Source organism: Trachemys scripta, chromosome 5, assembly GCF_013100865.1.
Source record: "Trachemys scripta elegans isolate TJP31775 chromosome 5, CAS_Tse_1.0, whole genome shotgun sequence".
Taxonomy (NCBI): domain Eukaryota; kingdom Metazoa; phylum Chordata; order Testudines; family Emydidae; genus Trachemys; species Trachemys scripta.
The window spans coordinates 74,126,949-74,146,427 of record NC_048302.1 but is presented as its reverse complement, the minus strand read 5'-3'; the positions used below and the strand labels follow the sequence as shown (position 1 = coordinate 74,146,427).

General features: G+C 39.2%; 1 protein-coding gene across 1 annotated transcript; it reads left to right on the top strand.

Moving 5' to 3' along the window:
- Nucleotides 1-301: 301 nt before the first annotated feature.
- AGA (aspartylglucosaminidase) lies at nt 302-18,675 on the top strand. The gene is made up of 9 exons (XM_034772320.1): nt 302-489; nt 6,371-6,524; nt 7,401-7,513; nt 10,724-10,836; nt 11,896-12,013; nt 13,170-13,245; nt 14,324-14,431; nt 16,456-16,589; nt 17,434-18,675. The coding sequence occupies exons 1-9, from the start codon at nt 324-326 to the stop codon at nt 17,532-17,534; spliced, it is 1,083 nt and encodes a 360-aa protein (XP_034628211.1). The 5' UTR covers nt 302-323; the 3' UTR covers nt 17,535-18,675.
- The last annotated feature ends 804 nt before the right edge of the window (nt 18,676-19,479 follow it).

Genomic DNA, 19,479 nt, shown 5'->3' with positions numbered 1-19,479 from the left:
ACATCTCAGCCTGGTGCAGGTGGGGGGCAGCCCTACGGCCGCCCCAGCTCTGCCCTGTTGGCACCAGCCGCCTACACTGAGTGCGCTGGGCGCGAGGGACCTGAGCCCAGTCAACAGCTCAGCAGCACATGGGCTCCGCCGGGGGAGGAGGGGGTTGAGGGTGGTAACAGCGGAGGGAGGGAGCAAGGAACGGCGAGGGGGCGGGGCCATTCGCTCAGCGGTGGCAGCTCCTTCCCCTCCCTGGCGGTCGGGCGCGTCTTCCGGGTGGGATTGTGAAATTGTGGCCCCGTGATTAGTCACGAGCTCAGGCGCGCGCTTCCCGGATGATGTATGAGTACAGCCGGCGCGCGGCAATGGGGTTCAGCGCGCGTCAGGCTCTCCGCTTCCTTCTTCTGCTGCTGCCGCCTGTGTCCGGGGCCGCGGGCGCGGGTCTGGCTGCGCTGCCGCTAGTCGTCAACACCTGGGCATTTAGGAAAGCAACGGAAACAGGTGTCGCTGGTTCCGGACTTTGCCTCATGCTGCTCCGGCCGGGAGCTGGGGTGGGGGTGGTTGTTGGGGGCGCTGCCGCTCTTGCTCTCCTTCGCACCTGTACAGCGCCCGGACCGGTGCAGCCTGGGGCACTCCCCGCAGCGCCTGGAGTGCAGTGGCTGTGACTCAGTCTTGCTCTACTGTCCTTGATCGCGTGGGGGAGGCTGGGCAGCAGGGGGAGATGCTGTTCTGGGGGGTATTGCTAGTTCAGGTATTTAGAAAACCTTTGGCCCTGGTCGTGCACGCCGGTGTGCTGATAGAGCTAGAGATAGGATTTGTTTTTTCCTCCCAATGGTGGTTTACCTAAATGGTTACAGTTGCTGTGGATAGACTATCCCAAAAAAGTCCCTAAGCCAACGTCTCTACGTTTTGGGGGCCAAACTAGTAATGGTAGTGTTCAAGCAATAGGAAGTGAAATTATAAATGCCTCAAGTATCAGAGGGGTAGCTGTGTTAGTCTGAATCTGTAAAAAGCAACAGAGGGGCTTGTGGCACCTTTAAGACTAACAGAAGTATTGGGAGCATAAGCTTTCGTGGGTAAGAACCTCACTTCTTCAGATGCAAGTAATGGAAATCTCCAGAGGCAGGTATAAATCAGTATGGAGATAACAAGGTTAGTTCAATCAGGGAGGGTGAGGTGCTCTGCTAGCAGTTGAGGTGTTGCCCTCCCTGATTGAACTAACCTTGTTATCTCCATACTGATTTATACCTGCCTCTGGAGATTTCCATTACTTGCATCTGAAGAAGTGAGGTTCTTACCCACGAAAGCTTATGCTCCCAATACTTCTGTTAGTCTTAAAGGTGCCACAGGACCCTCTGTTGCTTTTTATAAATGCCTCAGTTAAACATGGGGGATGGTTCCCTATGGCATCTGGCCCAAAATTTAAATTTTATTAAAAGCTTTGCAAACCAAAGAGTAACAGGAGTGTTTCTATGTTGTTGGCTGTAACTATAATAAAAAAAAAACACCATTCCCCCAAATAGCACACGATTAGGAATCTACACATAAAGGTAATTTGTTTATTTTCCTTTTTGCATTTTCTCAGTTTGGACCATAAATTGGCACAAACTTGAGTTTTTACATTACTTTCACTTCTAATAATCTGAATAGATAGTAAAAAGTGTGCTTAAAATATATATATTAAAATTCAGTGTCTCTTCAGAATCCATCCCCCATAATTCTTTAGACAGCAGCACTTCTGACCATTATCAAATTTTCCTTTACTCTGTTTTACCTCTTTTAGAAGGCATATATGGCAATTTACAGATAAGATGTGTATTGTTGACTCTTACTGTCACCCACAAAGATAGGAATAACTTGTAGAGACACATTTAGAAAATGCACCTAAGCTAGACTACCGTAGTTTTGATATGAATTCTTTCTTGTTAGTTAACAGAGTTAAAACCTAATTTTGTCAGCAGTGAAAGATCTCACTTGCAATATACGGCTCTGCTTCTGCCAACACTTACCTATATGCTTAAATTGATTACTTTTGAGTAGTCTCAAGAAACAATGGGGGAATTACTCAGAATAGGAGTTTGGGTATGCTGTCACCCGTGTCTAGTGGAGGTCAAAATTAGGGTGCCCAGATGTCCTGATTTTAAAGGGACAGTCCCGATTTTTGGGTCTTTTTCTTATCTAGGCTCCTATTACCCCCCCACCAGCCCTGTCCCGATTTTTCACACTTGCTGTCTGGTCACCCTAGTCACAAGGGAGAGTGCCAGTATTAGGTCAGACTGTCGAAACTTGGCAAACACTTACAAATTGGTGGTATATCCTATAGTTAGATTTAGCCAAACCAGCAAGGTAAATAGGCTCCTGGGTCACTTACTAGCTCACCATAAAACCACTGACAGTCTAGCTCAGTGGTGGGCAAACTTTTTGGCCTGAGGGCCACATTTGGTATGGAAATTGTATGGTGGGCCATGAATGCTCACAAAATTGAGGGTTGGGGTGAGGGCTCTCCTGGGGGTGTGGGCTCTGGGGTAGGGCTAGAAATGAGGAGTGCAGCAGGGGCTGTCGGCTGGGAGTGGAGCAGAGGGGTTCGGAGTGTGGGAGGGGGCTCTGGGCTGGGATGTGGGGCAGGTGAGGTCTCCGGCAGGGGTGTGGGCTCTGGGGTGGGGCTGGGGATGAGGGATTTGGGGTGCAGGAGGGTGCTCTAGGCTGGGACTGAGGGACCTGGAGGGCAGGAGGGGGATCAGGGCTGGGGTTGGGGATGCAGGAAGGTGCTCTGGGTTGGGGCTGAGGGGTTCAGAGGGCGGGCAGGGGGTTGGAACACAAGAGAAGATCAGGGGTGCAGGATCTCGGCGGCGCTTACCTCAAGCAGCTCCCGGAAGCAGCAGCATGTCCCCGCTCCGGCTCCTATGCGGAGGCGCAGCCAGGCTGCCCCGTCCACAGACACTGCCTCTTCAGCTCCCATTGGCCATGGTTCCTGACCAGTGGGAGCTGCAGAGCCTGCATTTGGGGTGGGGGTAGCATGCGGAGCCCCCTGGCTGCCTCTACGTGTAGGAGCCAGAGGGGGAACAAGCCACTGCTTCCAGGAGCCGCCTGAAGCCACGGTATGTGCGGAGTGGGGCAAGCACCCAATCCTGCTCCCCAGCCAGAGCTCAAGGTCCGGATTAAAAGATCTGAGGGGCCAGATGCGGCCAGTGGGTCGTAGTTTGCCCACCCCTGCTTTAGCTAGTCTTCTTAGTGCTGCAGTCACATTTACCACCCAGACAAACTGGACTATTGTGCTGAAAGGTTATTAAAACCAAAAATCACCACACGCTGAGTTTTTACAGCCCCTAAAGCCAGTCACTTACCACCAGGTCAAGGTACACTTCAGATCTCCCCAAATACAACGCTGCAGCCAATCCTTTAGTAAACTAACTAAAGATTTATTAACTAAGAAAATAAATGAGTTATGCAGTGGTTTAAAGCAGGTAAATTTGAATTAAAGTGTGTAAATCCAAAATGCTAGTAGGTATGTTATATCAGATAGTTTTTTATAAGTCTCTCTGGTTTGCCCAGATAGTATCAGGGACCTCAATCCTTTGTTCAAAATTTTCCGTTGTCAAAGTTCAGTAGTCCAGAGGTGTAGTAGGAAAGAAGAAAGAGGTAAAAGGTGCTTTTTGTACTTGCCTTTTATATCTTGACCTCCCTTCTGGAAAAATTCTAGCTGTTTCCTAGCTTCATTTCGAAGGTGCAGGCTCAGCCATTCTTCATATGAACTGTAAATTTTGCTTGCACCTTTTGTGTGCTATTGCTAGGGTGTCTTCACAGCTCCTTTTGTTATTCCTGAAGGGCTAACCTGTGGGTGCTTCTGAGACTCTCAAAAAGTTTGAAAAGCATCAGAGAGTCCTGTGGCACCTTTAAGACTAACAGAAGTATTGGAGCATAAGCTTTTGTGGGTGAATTCCCACTTCATCAGATGCAAGTAATGGAAATTTCCAGAGGCAGGTATAAATCAGTATGGAGATAACGAGATTAGTTCAATCAGGGAGGGTGAGGTGGTCTGCTAGCAGTTGAGGTGTGAACACCAAGGGAGGAGAAACTGCTTCTGTAGTTGGATAGCCATTCACAGTCTTTGTTTAATCCTGATCTGATGGTGTCAAATTTGCAAATGAACTGGAGCTCAGCAGTTTCTCTTTGGAGTCTGGTCCTGAAGTTTTTTTGCTGTAAGATGGCTACCTTAACATCTGCTATTGTGTGGCCAGGGAGGTTGAAGTGTTCTCCTACAGGTTTTTGTATATTGCCATTCCTGATATCTGACTTGTGTCCATTTATCCTCTTGCGTAGTGACTGTCCAGTTTGGCCAATGTACATAGCAGAGGGGCATTGCTGGCACATGATGGCATATATAACATTGGTGGACGTGCAGGTGAATGAGCCGGTGATGTTGTAGCTGATCTGGTTAGGTTCTGTGATGGTGTTGCTGGTGTAGATATGTGGGCAGAGTTGGCATCGAGGTTTGTTGCATGGATTGGTTCCTGAGTTAGAGCTGTTATGGTGCAGTGCGTGGTTGCTGGTGAGAATATGGTTAAGGTTGGCAGGCTGTCTGTGGGCGAGGACTGGCCTGCCTCCCAAGGTCTGAGAAAGTGAGGGATCATTGTCCAGGATGGGTTGTAGATCACTAATGATGCGTTGTAGAGGTTTAAGCTGAGGACTGTAGGTGATGGCCAGTGGAGTTCTGTTGGTTTCTTTTTTGGGCTTGTCTTGTAGCAGGAGGCTTCTGGGTACACGTCTGGCTCTGTTGATTTGTTTCCTTATTTCCTTGTGTGGGTATCGTAGTTTTGAGAATGCTTGATGAAGATCTTTGTAGGTGTTGGTCTCTGTCTGAGGGTTGGAGCAGATGTGGTTGTACCTCAGCGCTTGGCTGTAGACGATGGATCGTGTGGTGTGTCCAGGGTGGAAGCTGGAGGCATGAAGGTAGGTGTAGCGGTCGGTGGGTTTTCAGTATAGGTTGGTGTTAACATGGCCGTCGCTTATTTGGACTGTGGTGTCTAGGAAGTGGACCTCCCGTGTAGATTGGTCCAGGCTGAGTTTGATGGTGGGGTGAAAGCTGTTGAAATCGTGGTGGAATTCTTTCAGGGTCTCCTTCCCATGGGTCCAGGTGATGAAGATGTCATCAATGTAGCGTAGGTAGAGAAGGGGTGTGAGTGGACGAGAGCTGAGGAAGCGTTGTTCCAGGTCAGCCATAAAAATGTTGGCATGTTGTGGGGCCATGCTTGTTTATCAAAGAAGTTTGAGTTACAAACACATAGCAAAATGTCATAACTCCATATCCAGTATTGATACACACATTATAACAAGATAACAATACACAGCAGATTATAAGTTTTTCAATGATACCGTACAAGGTATATTTTATACAAGATTTATCACAATTTTGCAAAAGTGGTGGTGACCATATTAGAGTAGTCGATCCCTTCCCCATTATACAACATCACATATGCACATAAATATTTGCAAGATCTGGGCCCATCTCCTAATCCTGCCATTTGTTCCAGAGGGGAGGATCTCTGCACCCATGTGGGAATCCATTAACTTCATTGTGGCTTCACATACACTCAGGGCTCTGACCCCATGAAGCAGTTTGCATGATCAAGGTCTGTGGGACAAGTTCAGCAGAGCCATTTGTGTTTACTCACATAAAACGCTTTTTTCAAGCCACAAACTAGATCTCAAAGGATAGATGACAGAGAGGGAGCAGGGAAAGAGATGGTTATTTTTAGTGCTGCATAAATATTGTTTTAAGTTAGTTTGTTTTTTTATATATACTTTAAACACTGTTAGGTTTAATTTTGTGCCTGGCACATTTTAACTATGGTTAATTCTCTCTAAAATGGCTCTTAAGAAATGCTTTTAATATAACATTTTCCTATTGTATATTAAAAAAAATCTTTAAATATGCCATGATCCTGCATAGCTACACAGACTTAATTTAGACTCCATTTGGGTTTGGATATACCTGTGTGAAAGAGTTTGTATGTGTGGCCTTAGTGCCATTCACGCCTTGGAGAGAAGGAGTGCTTTAATTACACAACAGTAAATTATTGTTTTTTTTTTTACTTGCTATAGTGTCCACAATTATAGTGTATTTCATATACTAACAACTCCTCATTCACACAAATATTCCATCACTTCCCATTCAGAAACATTAGCTAATTATACAAAAAATGATGACTTTATATTCTGAATAATACTTTCTCTAGATTTCACCTAAGAATAACAACATATTATACAGTTTACTTTTACCTGCCATACTTGGTGTAGTTTCTTGTTTATTTGTTTTTATAAATTTAAATGAAATATTAGACAGTAATTATTTTAACTTATCAGGGGTTTGTGTTGCTTACAGCATGGTATACCTTACAGTCAGGAGGCTCTGAGCTGGATGCAGTAGAGAGAGGCTGCGGTCAGTGTGAGACTGATCAGTGTGATGGAAGTGTGGGGTTTGGAGGAAGTCCAGATGAACATGGAGAAACAACATTGGATGCCATGATTATGGATGGGTAAGAAAGTTACTTGGAGAAGAGAATAATCCTAAGGATTTTTAGTACAGTTCAATATGATGTAAGCATTGTTATATGTACGATGCCATCATGTTGATGTGTTCAATAAACATTAGATTGCACTCAAACTCTAATATTGATGTGTTCATGGGTATAGTAGAAAGAGGGAAATATCCAATCAAGCAGGGACTAGATTGCCATGGTACCAGGATGTTTGGAAGCTAACTAAGCATTTTTGTTGCAATCTGACATTAATTTCCGATAGCTTGATTGCTAGATATGGGAGCTAAGGAATGCGTATGGAGTTCCTGGGAGTAAAGTAGAGATTCTCCCTGAAAATGAAGCATAATGTATAGCACCTATATGACTGTTTGCCTGAGGAGGCAGAGAAAGGCTTACTTCTACAGGATTGGGATATCTGAAGGTTTAAGCATAATCTTAATAGAGGACCATTTGCTTTTTAATTTCCATACAAATTTTACTTTCATGACAATTCTGTGTTATATCTTTTAGACCTTATTCATTGTTTAGGTCTGGCCTACACTTGAAAGTCTTACTAGAGTTACTGGTTTGCTTAGGGGTGCAATTATACCTGAAATACTTACACTAGTAAAACTCGAATATGGATGCATTTATATCAGTACAAAGATGATTTCAACCAGTACAGTATAATGTACCTCTATACTGATATAACTGCTTTCAGGGATGTTGTACTCCTTTAACTATACCAGTATAGATAAAATGGTACAACTTCTTACTGTAGACGAGCACAAAGTGTATATAGCAAAAAATATGTAATTGTTTTATTATCCTCTGTTACTGTTTAATATATGCACACCTTAAATATTTCTCACTTCCATATTCTTCTTGTTTCAGCAACACCATGGAAGTTGGGGCAGTAGCAGATCTCAGACGTATAAAAAATGCTATTGGTGTAGCACGGAAAGTGATTAAGCATACTAAGCACACATTATTAGTGGGGGAGTCAGGTAATTATGTACTTTATTCAGTTATTTCCAATTCTTACCCTTGTCTTAATTATCACTATACAATAAGGAGACTTACGATAGATAAATCTTGATGGTAGAGGAATCCCCCACATATATATTCAAATGAATGCTATTAAGTAATTGAAAAGCATTTATCCTTCTTTAAGTTTATTAAATATCTACAATGATCAGGGTTTTTTATTCTGCTATTTCTGCTTGAACTAAAACAAAGGGTTTTGTATTCCCTCTACAGATCCAGCTGCAAGTATTAACTTTTAATGCCAGAGCTGTTTTAATATCACTGAAAATACAGATACTAAGTGAAGATGTTTTGACATAAGACACTATATAAATGGAAGCTGGTATATGCCAATATTTCATTTAAAATACAAGGGAAGCTTTACTAAAAAAATGAATGGCAGAATTTGGTACCTAATTTTATTTCAAAATTCATTTTCATATTTATTGAGCACAGTCATTGTACTTTGCAATTTAAAAACATATATGAAGACTTTCTGCCTCAAAGAGCTTTTAAATAAATCAGGTACTGTACAGTTTGGCACAACACACCACATGGTGATAAATTCTATAAACAGTGGAGGTTTCATCTTCTTAAGGTAACTTAATATTTTATTGGTGGATTAATATCTTTAACCTTTATGGAAGAAATGTTTCTAGGAAGACTTTGAATAGGGAATGGAAGATTAGTTGGCTTAAGGGTTTTTTAAGTGTAGGGGGCTGCATGGAGGAAGTCATGAAGGCAAAGATGATATTTAAAAAGAGGTGACGTGGTCATTGATAGGAGAGGACGATGGATTTGGCAGTAGCATTTTGGATGGAATAAAGAAAATGAGACAAGACAAAGATGACAGTTGCTGTAGTTGATGCGAAGACCTCTCTAGGTCTGGAAAGGGAGGGCTGGAGTTTGAGATGCTTTACAGACCCTTTTGATTTGACCAGAGGAGGCGGTCACTAGTGGCTGTGGTAAGAGGAGTATCAGTAGCATACAAGGGATCCAGGAAGAAGTGAGTAGAGTGGGAAGTAAAGAAAGTCACAATAGACTTTGTGCTTCAAGGCGAAAGAGAGGTTTGGGATGGGGTAAACTAAAAGATGTTTGGGAATAGCAGAGCAAGCTAGAATACCAGGAATGAAGTCTGAGAATGACTGAGAATAAGGGAGGTAGGTTTGAAGAGCAAGTCAGAGGGGGTGACAAACTTCAGTGCCATGTGTCAGAAGGGTATAGAAGATGGAAGGAGGGAAAAACAAATTCTTTGTGAAGGAAGTTGGAATGGTCATACAATTTTCTCTGGAAGTGCTCAGCGGGATGAGAGCAGGAATGTTGGAAGCCAATATGAGGAGTTACACTGGGAACTGGTAAAGCAAACACTGATGGGAGAGGATAGCAGACTCACTAGAGTGTGGACTTGAACATTAAAATCAGTGGAGGAGAGGAAGGCAAATTTCTGTTCTACACAAAGTATTCGAAACAATTTAAAAAAAAATTGTCCTTAAAATGTGCTTAGATTGAATGACTTCTTGTAAGAGTTGTTCTACAGGATTGTTTCTGCTTTTTATCAAGCTATATAGTCAGATACCCGCATTCTACATATTTCTGCTCTTGTTTGGAGAGTAAAAGATAAAAACATTTGAAACTAGGAAAATCTCCTTAATTTTTCTGTCTGCACAAGGGTGTTGTTTTTTTGGTTTTTGTTTTTTTTTGTTTTTTTTGGTTTTTTTTGAATGATTGACAGAAAAAAGAACACAACCATGCCCTTAACTGTTAAGCATTATATAAAATGTACTGTAATTGATGGTATTTTAATGTGTGGAAAGTACAGTATATTGTTTCTGGCACTAAAATTTTAATGGGAATTCGTGTTACTTTTGGTTTTCATTATTGAAAATAATTGAATCTTATATTTCTGACTTCCTAAACAGTCCTCAGAGTCCTTTTCAGTTTAAGTGACTCCAAATTATCTCAGCTAGGGAGTATGAAAGATGCTTTTTTTTTACGAAACCATGCTACTTTAGTGCACATTGCCCAACAGCTCCACTTCCTGGAATAAAAACAGGCTACAGAAGTCATAAAAGGAGGATCAATAAACATGAACAATCAGACTTTTCTGAGCTCACTTGCTCTCTTACTAGGTTACTCTAGATACTGAAATGTTGGTAAACATTCAATAACTTAACTATCGCTCATGAAACTCCCAATACATGTGTAGCTTTAGAAAAGCAATACAAAATTAACTACTAAATCAATTGAAAGGGTTTTTTTTTTTTTTGTAATATTTGGATAAGCGGAAACTCCTAAGAATCTTATAAAACTATGTATTATGTTCACATAAATATCTAAGGATTCAAGCATGGAAGGTATTGGTAACTTACAAATTTGTAAACCATTGTATCTGAATTTGATTTCTTCCAGATTGATGATGCCAAAGATTACTATAACTAAAAGATGAATGAATAGAGTTTTTTCTGTTTTGTATTTTTTTTTTCAGTTCATTTACTTTGCATTTGGTTGTGTTTTGTGGCAATTGTTTTCATTTCTTCTCCTGTATAGACAGTCAGTTTCCCCTGCTATTGATGTTTGTTTTTTCACACAGTAACAATTATAAAAAAAAAAATTAAGAAATAAATAATCAAATTTATATTTTAGGAAAGTGTGATAGTAAAGCCACATAAATTTTCAGAGGTATTCAGGGGCAGGTATTGATATCTGAATCTTTCTCTGCTTACCTCATATTTTAAAAATGTCTAGATATCAAATTGATAGTGTTTTTGTAATTAATTTGCTATTTACAAATTTTTGCTTGCTTAAACTAAAATTTTCCTGTTACACATAGCACAATCTTGGATTTGAATGGTATTTGTCCTGTTTGAAAAGTTTTGCTCCTTTTGTACAGCAACATGTCTGAAGAGAAAGCTCTCTCATCATAGTCATAGAGAACGTATTTAAATGAAGAGACAAAAAGACATACTAGAAGTGTGGGATATAGTGCCCTCAGTAAAGGAGGAATTGGATATTGATGATATATCAGAGATTACCCTGATATACCTTTTGTCTAAGGAACTATATTCTATAGTTTCAGGGGGATGAGCTATATATAAACTAATATGATCATCTTGATCATAACATATATTGTATGAGAAATCTAATGTACTCATGCTACAATATTGTTGAATTTGTCTTTTTGCCTGTTAAAGCCTCACTGTTTGCAGAAAGCATGGGATTTCCCTGTGAAGATTTAACCACTCAGAATTCTCTTTCAATATATTTAAAGTGGCTTAATCAAAACTGTCAGCCAAACTACTGGAAGGTACAGTATAATTGTTTTATTTTAGAAATTTGATCACACAACATTGCTTGTTACTCTTGACTTGTTAAAGAAAGAAATACTTCATATTAAAGGAACAAAGAATGTTCCATTAAACATTTTAAAAAAAAATCCTGGAATTCTCGCTCACTTGATATACTTGGGCATTGGAAGCCTGTTTGCTGCCTGATTTGTAGAATTCTGTTAACATTGATGTTAGTACAGTGATTTTTCATTTCTGAATTTGGGAGAAAATCCTAACCCTTAACAACAGAGGATGATTTCTCAATGAGGCATGAGTGCAGAAACCTAAAATTGAGTCTCTAAATGAAATCCCTTACTGGGAATTAAGGCCTTGGTTTTGCAGGTATTTAAGCACATGAGTGACTTTTACGTATGGAAGTAGTCCCATTAAAATTATAGGGACCATTCATAGGCTTAAGTCTTTCCAAAATTGAAGCCTAAATTGGCAGCTGTAGATGATGACAAACATAAGTTAGCATGTTTGTCTCTGTGCACAGACTGTTACATACTTGCAGAGCCCACGCATCTGTAGATTGTTGTCTTTTTTGTATCTGAAATGTGGTGGAATTGAGACAGTTTAATTTGGTACATACTCTCTTGCCTGTTCATTTACTTGAAAAAGTGTCCTGCCTAAAGTATTACTTTTTAATCAACTTTAGTCATCCTAAGTACAGGAGTCTTACTTTATCTCTTAGTGTGGTACTAACAGCAACTTTGTTTTTGTGGGTTCTTTATTTTGCTGAAGAATGCAAACTTGTTTTGATCAAAGAATGAGTCTTGTGATTGTTCTGCTACTTTTCTTTAATAGGCACTATCAGAGTAACAGACCCCGTATCACACATTATTGAAAGCCAATCAATGCATCTCTTAAGAATATCCATAGCTTTTGTAACTTCAGTACAACTATACATTAGATATCTTAAAATATTGTACAGCGGTAGTTATATAGTGGAATTTAGATTTTTGTTGTAGTCGTTTGTTTAAAATGCATCTTTATTGAAACATTAAAGACTCATGTGAATAAAATATTGATTACAGAATGTAATACCAGATGCTTCAAAATCCTGTGGACCATACAAACAGGCTAAACAATTAAATAGTGAAGAATGGATCAACTCACAGAAAAGAATAAATATTCATAATCATGATACAATTGGTAACTCTCTTTGGTTATTTTATGCTAAAAGATGTATTCATTTTTTTGCTTCATGATCAACTCAATCTTACTGAGTTCAAATAAAAAATATTTCAAACTGGTAGTATACCAGATGTACAGCACCATTTTTAAGTGTGTACTACTTACACACATGTTCTGAAGGAGTTGATTGCAACTCCTTAGTCAATTTAGGATTTGTAAGTCAAGAATCTATTTTAATCTTTCCTCTACTTTTTAACCTCTGATTTGAGCAACAGCATTGTTTGCAAATTGGTATGCTTAAAATAGGTTAGGAGTAATATTCTTGTAAAGACTTCCATACTTTACTGGTAAAGCTTTTTTGTTGTTGTTGTTGGGTCGTAGGCAATTCTGAATGTTTATTAAATTATTTCTTGTATTTCATGATTACTTTTTCACATGTTGTTGGCATAGCAGACATTCCAGAACTGCAGACTTCAGAGATACATTTCCAAACTCCTCAGTACAGATTATTTATCTATATTTTGTCAGTTAAATTTTGTCTTCTGCATTTTGGACTGGATCTTTGCCAACTTGGTGATTGATTGTTTGCATGACAATCTTCAAAATTTTCATTACCAAAGAATTACCACTTAAGTGCTGAGACACACACAAATTCATCAAAGTACTTAAGAACATGCCTAATTGACTTCAGTGGGACTACTTATTGCTTTAAGAATCTTTCTGAATTGAGGCCTGAATCACATAACTGCTTGAAGTAAGGGGGTGCCAAGATTGGTGGGTCACATGTTGAATGGTATGTCACCTCTTCATTTGTACTTGGTTAAGGTAGTTAAACTTTATTAATGTATTTTAGAGTGTTTGTTTGTACTAGAGGCTTTTTGGACTCTTTGAAATTTGGATAAAATAAACACTCACTAGAGAATTTAAATTATACTTATAATTGTTTTACCAAGAATGATTATATATGGCCCAATTTTCAAATGTTTTAAAATACCAATATTTAGGTCCCTCTGTAAATGACAATTCAGGTGTAAAACTTCATTTTAAAAATAGGGCCCTTACAAGGGCTATAAAAATATGATCAGTTTTCATGCTGCTGAATTGTAACACTGATGTTTTAACAAATATATGAGAAATTATTCTTGTTAAGCTTCACCATTATTTAAATCTATAGGCATGATTGTAATTGGTGGTTCCGGAAATGTTGCAGTGGGGACATCTACAAATGGTGCAGTCCACAAAATCCAGGGGTTAGTATTTGTAGTTTGAGAAAAAGGCATCTGTTATTTGTAATCCTTGATTTCATGTAAGTATCTGTGTAGGTGAGGTGATATTTTGCTTATCTGAATGATCGTGTTTATACAGGGACTAGCACAACAGGGCCCCATTTTTTGGTGGGTCTTTAAAGTGCTGCTGCAATTACAATTTTTAGTGGGTTGTTTGTTAAACTTTGTGTATAAATATAGTAGAAGTTACTTTAGGCCTGCTTTTTTCATTTTTAAATGGGAGCAAGAATAGGTTCTTTATGAGCATTGTCTAAAGAATTTGTGGATCTAGGATTGCCCCCTGTATATTTGATGTTGAATTGAGTTTGTTGCTTTATGCTTGTAATAGCCTTTAAACGCTTGCTTTTTTTTTTTAATATATGATACATGACACACGTTTTCACTCTTTAAAGTTAAAGAAACTTTAAAAAACTCATGTCAATGATAAGTTTGATTTGGTCTGACCCAATAAATATCTCCAGAACTTTAGGAGTCACAACAGGATCAAGGAATGAGGGCTTGTTTACACATGGACCTATTCAGGACCTATTCCTGAATAACTCTGTATGAACTCTCTTATTCAAGAATGAGTGCCTTTTTCCAAATTTGCCTAATCCACCATGGAAGTGGACTAGGCTGAACCAGAAACCTTCTGGATCTTGAAGGAAGAATACTCTGGAAGGCTGAAACTGTGGAACAGTCACTATTTCACCAGGTGGTTTTGCTTTTTTCTTGGCAGTGTGTTGGAGTGTCTAAGTGTCAGTCCTTGTTACCGAGAGTAGAGTGCTCTCATTGCCATGATGTAAGATTAGGAGTTCCTGGAGTATGAAACTGTAAAATCCTGGTGCGTTCTCACTGCTGCTATATATTTATTTATCGAAACAAGAACCCTGTCTAAGAATTTGCCTGTAAATATTGGGTCTAGCTCTGCTCTGGTACACTGATGCAACCCCACTGGCTTCAGCCAGGTTGCACAGTAGTGTAACTGGGACCAGAATTTGGCCCATTATAACTAACTGTCTTCATTTTAACTTGATGAGTTTCTTTTCCTTCCTCTTTTTAGTCGTGTAGGGGACTCGCCAATAGCTGGAGCTGGAGCCTATGCTGATAGTACAACTGGAGGAGCGGCAGCCACCGGAGATGGTGATATCATGATGCGCTTTTTGCCCAGGTTTGTCCCTTTAGGGAAGATTGCTTACATTTTTGCCAGAGAATTCCTGTGAAACAAATAAAAAAATAAAGTGTTGAATTAATAAAATTATCGGTTTTATTGGTTGCTTAATATATTTGGCCATCTCTTGCTTTTTTATTCATGCCAATCAACATGGCCATAAAAACCAGACTAGCCCCACGTTCTCTGTTACAGACAACAAATCACTTAACAATTCTTTAACATGTTTTCTGTTACCTCATTGCAATTCCTGTGAATGTTGCCAAACCTGGGCTTTGACAGAAGGAATGAGTGGATTCTGGATGTAAATGCATTCCAGCAAAAATGCCTTGTGTCTTACACTCAAGTTTCAGTAGTGGGAACAAAACACTTCTTAAGTGTTAGGAAGAAGAGAAAGTGGTCTCAGAAGTGGCTGTTTTCTTCACCATTGGAATTGTATATTGTCAGCATCTTAATTTGCCTGCGCCTTTTCATTTCCAAAAATCTGGGTGTCTGAATTTTGCAAATGGTCTTGATGGATAGCCTCAAATAGAATACATTACAGTACTCCATTCTGAAGGTTACAGAGACATTCATATTTACAATAGAATTCACAGCAGTGATCCAAACTATTCAGGCAACTGAACTGCCTACTCTAAAACTCTGACAACACAAATTAGTGGCTGCCACCTCGTATTCCCTTGTAAGTGGTGTAGACCTCAGTGGATCTTGAGCTACTCCAAATCAGTCTTGAAATAAGAGTGGACATTGGCATAGTTCATTGAGTTATTTTGAATGTTGAGAAGCTAGCTATAGTGCTACATTGATTTCAGCTCACAAGCTAATAGTTAAGATGCTAAGTCATCTTTTAGGCAGCCTGAGGAACTGGTTGCAAAAGCTTGAAAAAGCAGTGCTTATACATACCAGTTTTGGCAAATGATTGGACTAGAAGACTCTGTCTATGTCCTTTCTGTTTATGTCAGTATGCTTGTTCTTGTGCAGATTGACAAGGGTATATAGTCTACAGTGGAATAGCTCTGAATTGTCAAAAGTCCAGAAAACAGTAATTATTTTGCCCCTTGTTTTTTCACTTCTGAAATGTTGATGTATGGTATAAGTTAATGTCTCAAAATATCAGAGGGGTAGTCGTGTTAGTCTGGATCTGTAAAAAGCGACAGAGAGTCCTGTGACAGCTTATAGACTAACAGAAGTATTGTAGCATAAGCTTTCGTGGGTGAATACCCACTTCATCAGATGCATGTGAAGTGGGTATTCGCACACGAAAGCTTATGCTACAATACTTCTGTTAGTCTATAAGCTGCCACAGAACTCTTTGTCTCAAAATGATTGACTTATGACGAAACAAACTATGGATATAGCTCAGGTGAATAGATACAAGTTACCAAAAAAACCTATCTCTGTGACAGAAGATATGGAGTCCAGAAATAAGGAACTTCCCAAAATGTGATAGTTCTCTCCTCCAAAGTGCCAGATTTGAAGCTCATTCCCTCCTGAGTTTTTCTTATTGTAGCAAGACATAGTGGCTTGATATGTTCATGTTTCCTGAAAACAAAACAGAATACTCTTTTAGGCCCATGTTGTACTGTTACACAAAATTGTTGACTGAGATTTTGCATTGTGGAAATGTAGAACTGGTCAGCAGTATCGTTAGTCTAATGATATTATTATGTGTTGTTACTATTTATATGTAGGTATTTAAGTTTGGTTTGCATTTAAAATAAAGCACCTTTAAAAAAGAAAATGCCTTTGATGGCTCCCCAGTAAATCTGAGACAACTTTAAAAAAAAAAATCATTAATGAGGAAAAGCAACAATTCAACAGTTCTTGGAGACTTCAAGCAGGAAGGAGTTGATCAGTAGCTTAGTCTCCAATTTTGTATTTTTGTTCCAAAGTAAATTATTTTTCTGTGTTCATATTAAGCGGACATGCAATTGATTGAGTTCTGATCTATCGTATTTTAGAATGTCTATTCTGATTATATTGAGTCACAATGAATAACACTTCTGATTTGTTTCCTAAATCAGCTATCAAGCAGTGGAATATATGAGGACAGGAACAGATCCAACTACAGCTTGCCAGAAAGTTATTTCCAGGATCCAGAAGTATGTTCCATACTTCTTTGGTGCTGTTATCTGTGCCAACACAACTGGAAGTTATGGTATATCTTACTGTTTTGTTTTGTTCAACACAAAGAACTTTGACACAAACGAGTGAAACATAGAGGTGGATTTTAAAGGAGCAGACTGCAACTTTTTTTAACTTTAACCAGTGTTGAGGGCTGGAGGGAGCAAGGGGACTGTTCACTCTCACTATCAAATACCAGGCATTTTATTAGGTCCAGAGGTATATGATTAAATGGTATCCTACCAAATACCATTGGTGAATCAGGTTGGCCCTCTTCAGCCTAATATCTAAGATTTGCACAGAACTTTCCTGGAGGAGTTAGTAAATACTCGAAACCATTTACAACCTCAATTTGTTGTAAAAGGTTGTTTAAAAAAAAAAAAAAAGCCCAAACTTCTTTGGGACATGGCATAAGGCAGTCAGAATGTGTACACAGCTTCGAAGGAATCCAAGATCAGCCATTATGATGGGCATCTCATTAGTGAACCCTTAGATCAGTAGAAAGTAAAATTTGCTGATCAATATGGCTTATTGGGTAGACTGGTTGTTGTATATCTTTGCTCTTACTTCCCACAGTTCTGTGTTTGAGAGATTAGAGTTGTAGGAACACATTACACTCATCAGTATTAAAATATATTTTTTTCTAATTTACATTACTAAGTTTATTAAGTGCATTACACTTGTAATGAGAACACTGTTTCCACCTGAAAAGTAAAATGCTTTTGAGAAATCTCAATGTTGGGTTAAACAGATTGTAAAAGGAAATTACACCATTGTAGCAGAATTAATAATTGAATCTTTAGAAGATGAAATATGACAGACATACTAATCTTATAGGGAATAGGCAAGTCACTTTTGTTTCTATTTTCCTTTCCCAGGTGCTGCCTGCAATAAAGTTCCAGGATTCACTCAGTTTCACTTCATGGTTTATAGTCCTTTGCTAAATGAGCCATCGGAGCAAGTAGTAGACTGCATTTAATTTTTTCTATACCATCTGCATTTACAGTTAAATATGAAGGAGGAAAAGAAGGCTGAAAAGGCTCACTGACTGCCATTTTACAAAGTGTTTGCAGTTTTCTTTTGCACAGATATTTGAGGAAGAGTAATGTATGTGGAGATAGCACATATCTCTCTCCTTTTTTTAATGTATTTTATTTTATTACCATGTCACCAATATGTTAGTAAACTTGATTTGTAGTTTCTCAAGATAGCAAACTAATTTATTAATCTGGCAGGTTATTTATAAATTCTGGTGGGCAAGTTGGCTTCGTCTACAGGATGAACAAAATTTTTTTTTTTTTTTAGATACTGTGTAGAGATCCAAAATATCTACTAATGATAAAGTGGGATTTCAAAATACTCTGCTGGTATATGTTGATGACTATAGTTTAAAATGGGAAATGCCTTTTGGAACCAGTCTCAAAAACAGATGAAAGTTTGTATGACTGTTGTACCAAGAAGAACTGGAGAACAATTTCTCCATGACTGCATGGAGAAGCAAAAGCTTCTGCTTTTGTGGTGATGCTTCATTGTTCCATGATGTTCAGTCACAGTGATGCAGTATTGGGTTGCAAATGTTATCCTGCAGTGTCAGGAAATTACTCTATTTTGTGGCTTTTTGTGACTCAGGTACATTATATCTTCACTCCCTCCTTTCTTCTTCTTTTATTTGTGGGAACAAATGGAGATGTTTCTTACTCCCCTTCCAATCCCAAAGTGTTGGGTAGGATCCCAGCAACTGACTCATTTTCCGAAGATGGTTTCCATACTGTGCTTCCCTTTTCACTTCGCATGTTGTGTTCTGTCAGTGTGGGCAGTGCTTCTGTGATCAGCACTCCATTGGTGCCTAAGCTCAGGTAAAGCATCCATCAGATGTACAGATTCCGAGCCCACAGGAGAACTGTGGATGGAATAAGGCTGATTTTTCTGTATTAAATCTTTCACTGGCCATAATTTATTTTTGTAAATCTCTTCATTTTAACAGACCTTTTTGGCAACTGAACCCCAGATTAATAAATTAGAGGTGATAAGTAACAGCATGGATTTGTCAAGAATAAATCATATCAAACCAACCTGATAGCTTTCTTTGACAGAGTAACAAGCCTTGTGGATGGGGGGAAGTAGTAGATGTGCTATGTCTTGACTTTAGTAAGGTTTTTGTTACTGTCTCGCATGACCTTCTCATAAACAAACTAGGGAAATACAACCTAGATGGAGCTACTGTAAGGTGGGTGCATAACTGGTTGGAAAATTGTTCCCAGAGAGTAATCATCAGTGGTTCACAATCATGCTGGAAGGGCATAACGAGTGGGGTCCCACAGGTATCGGTTCTGGGTCCGGTTCTGTTCAATAACTTCATCAGTTATTTAGATAATGGCATAGAGAGTACACTTATAAAGTTTGCGGATGATACGAAGCTGGGAGGGGTTGCAGGTGCTTTGGAGGAGAGGATTAAAATTCAAAATGATCTGGACAAACCAGAGAAATGGTCTGAAGTAAATAGGATGAAATTCAATATGCAAAGTACTCCACTTAGGAAGGAAATATCAGTTGCACACACACAAAATGGGAAATGACTGCCTAGGAAGGAGTACGGTGGAAAGGATCTGGGGGTCATAGTGGATCACAAGCTAAATGAGTCAACAGTGTAACACTATTGCAAAAAACCATATATCATTCTGGGATGTATTAGCAAGAGTATTGTAAGCAAGACAAGAGAAGTAATTCTTCTGCTCTACTTCGCGCTGATTAGGCCTCAACTGGAAAATTCTGGGCACCACATTTCAGGAAAGATGCGGACAAATTGGAGAGAATCCAGAGAAGAGCAACAAAACTTATTAAAGGTCTAGAAAATATGACCTATGAGGGAAGATTGAAAACATTGGGTTTGTTTAGTCCTGGAGAAGAGAAGACTGAGGGGGGAC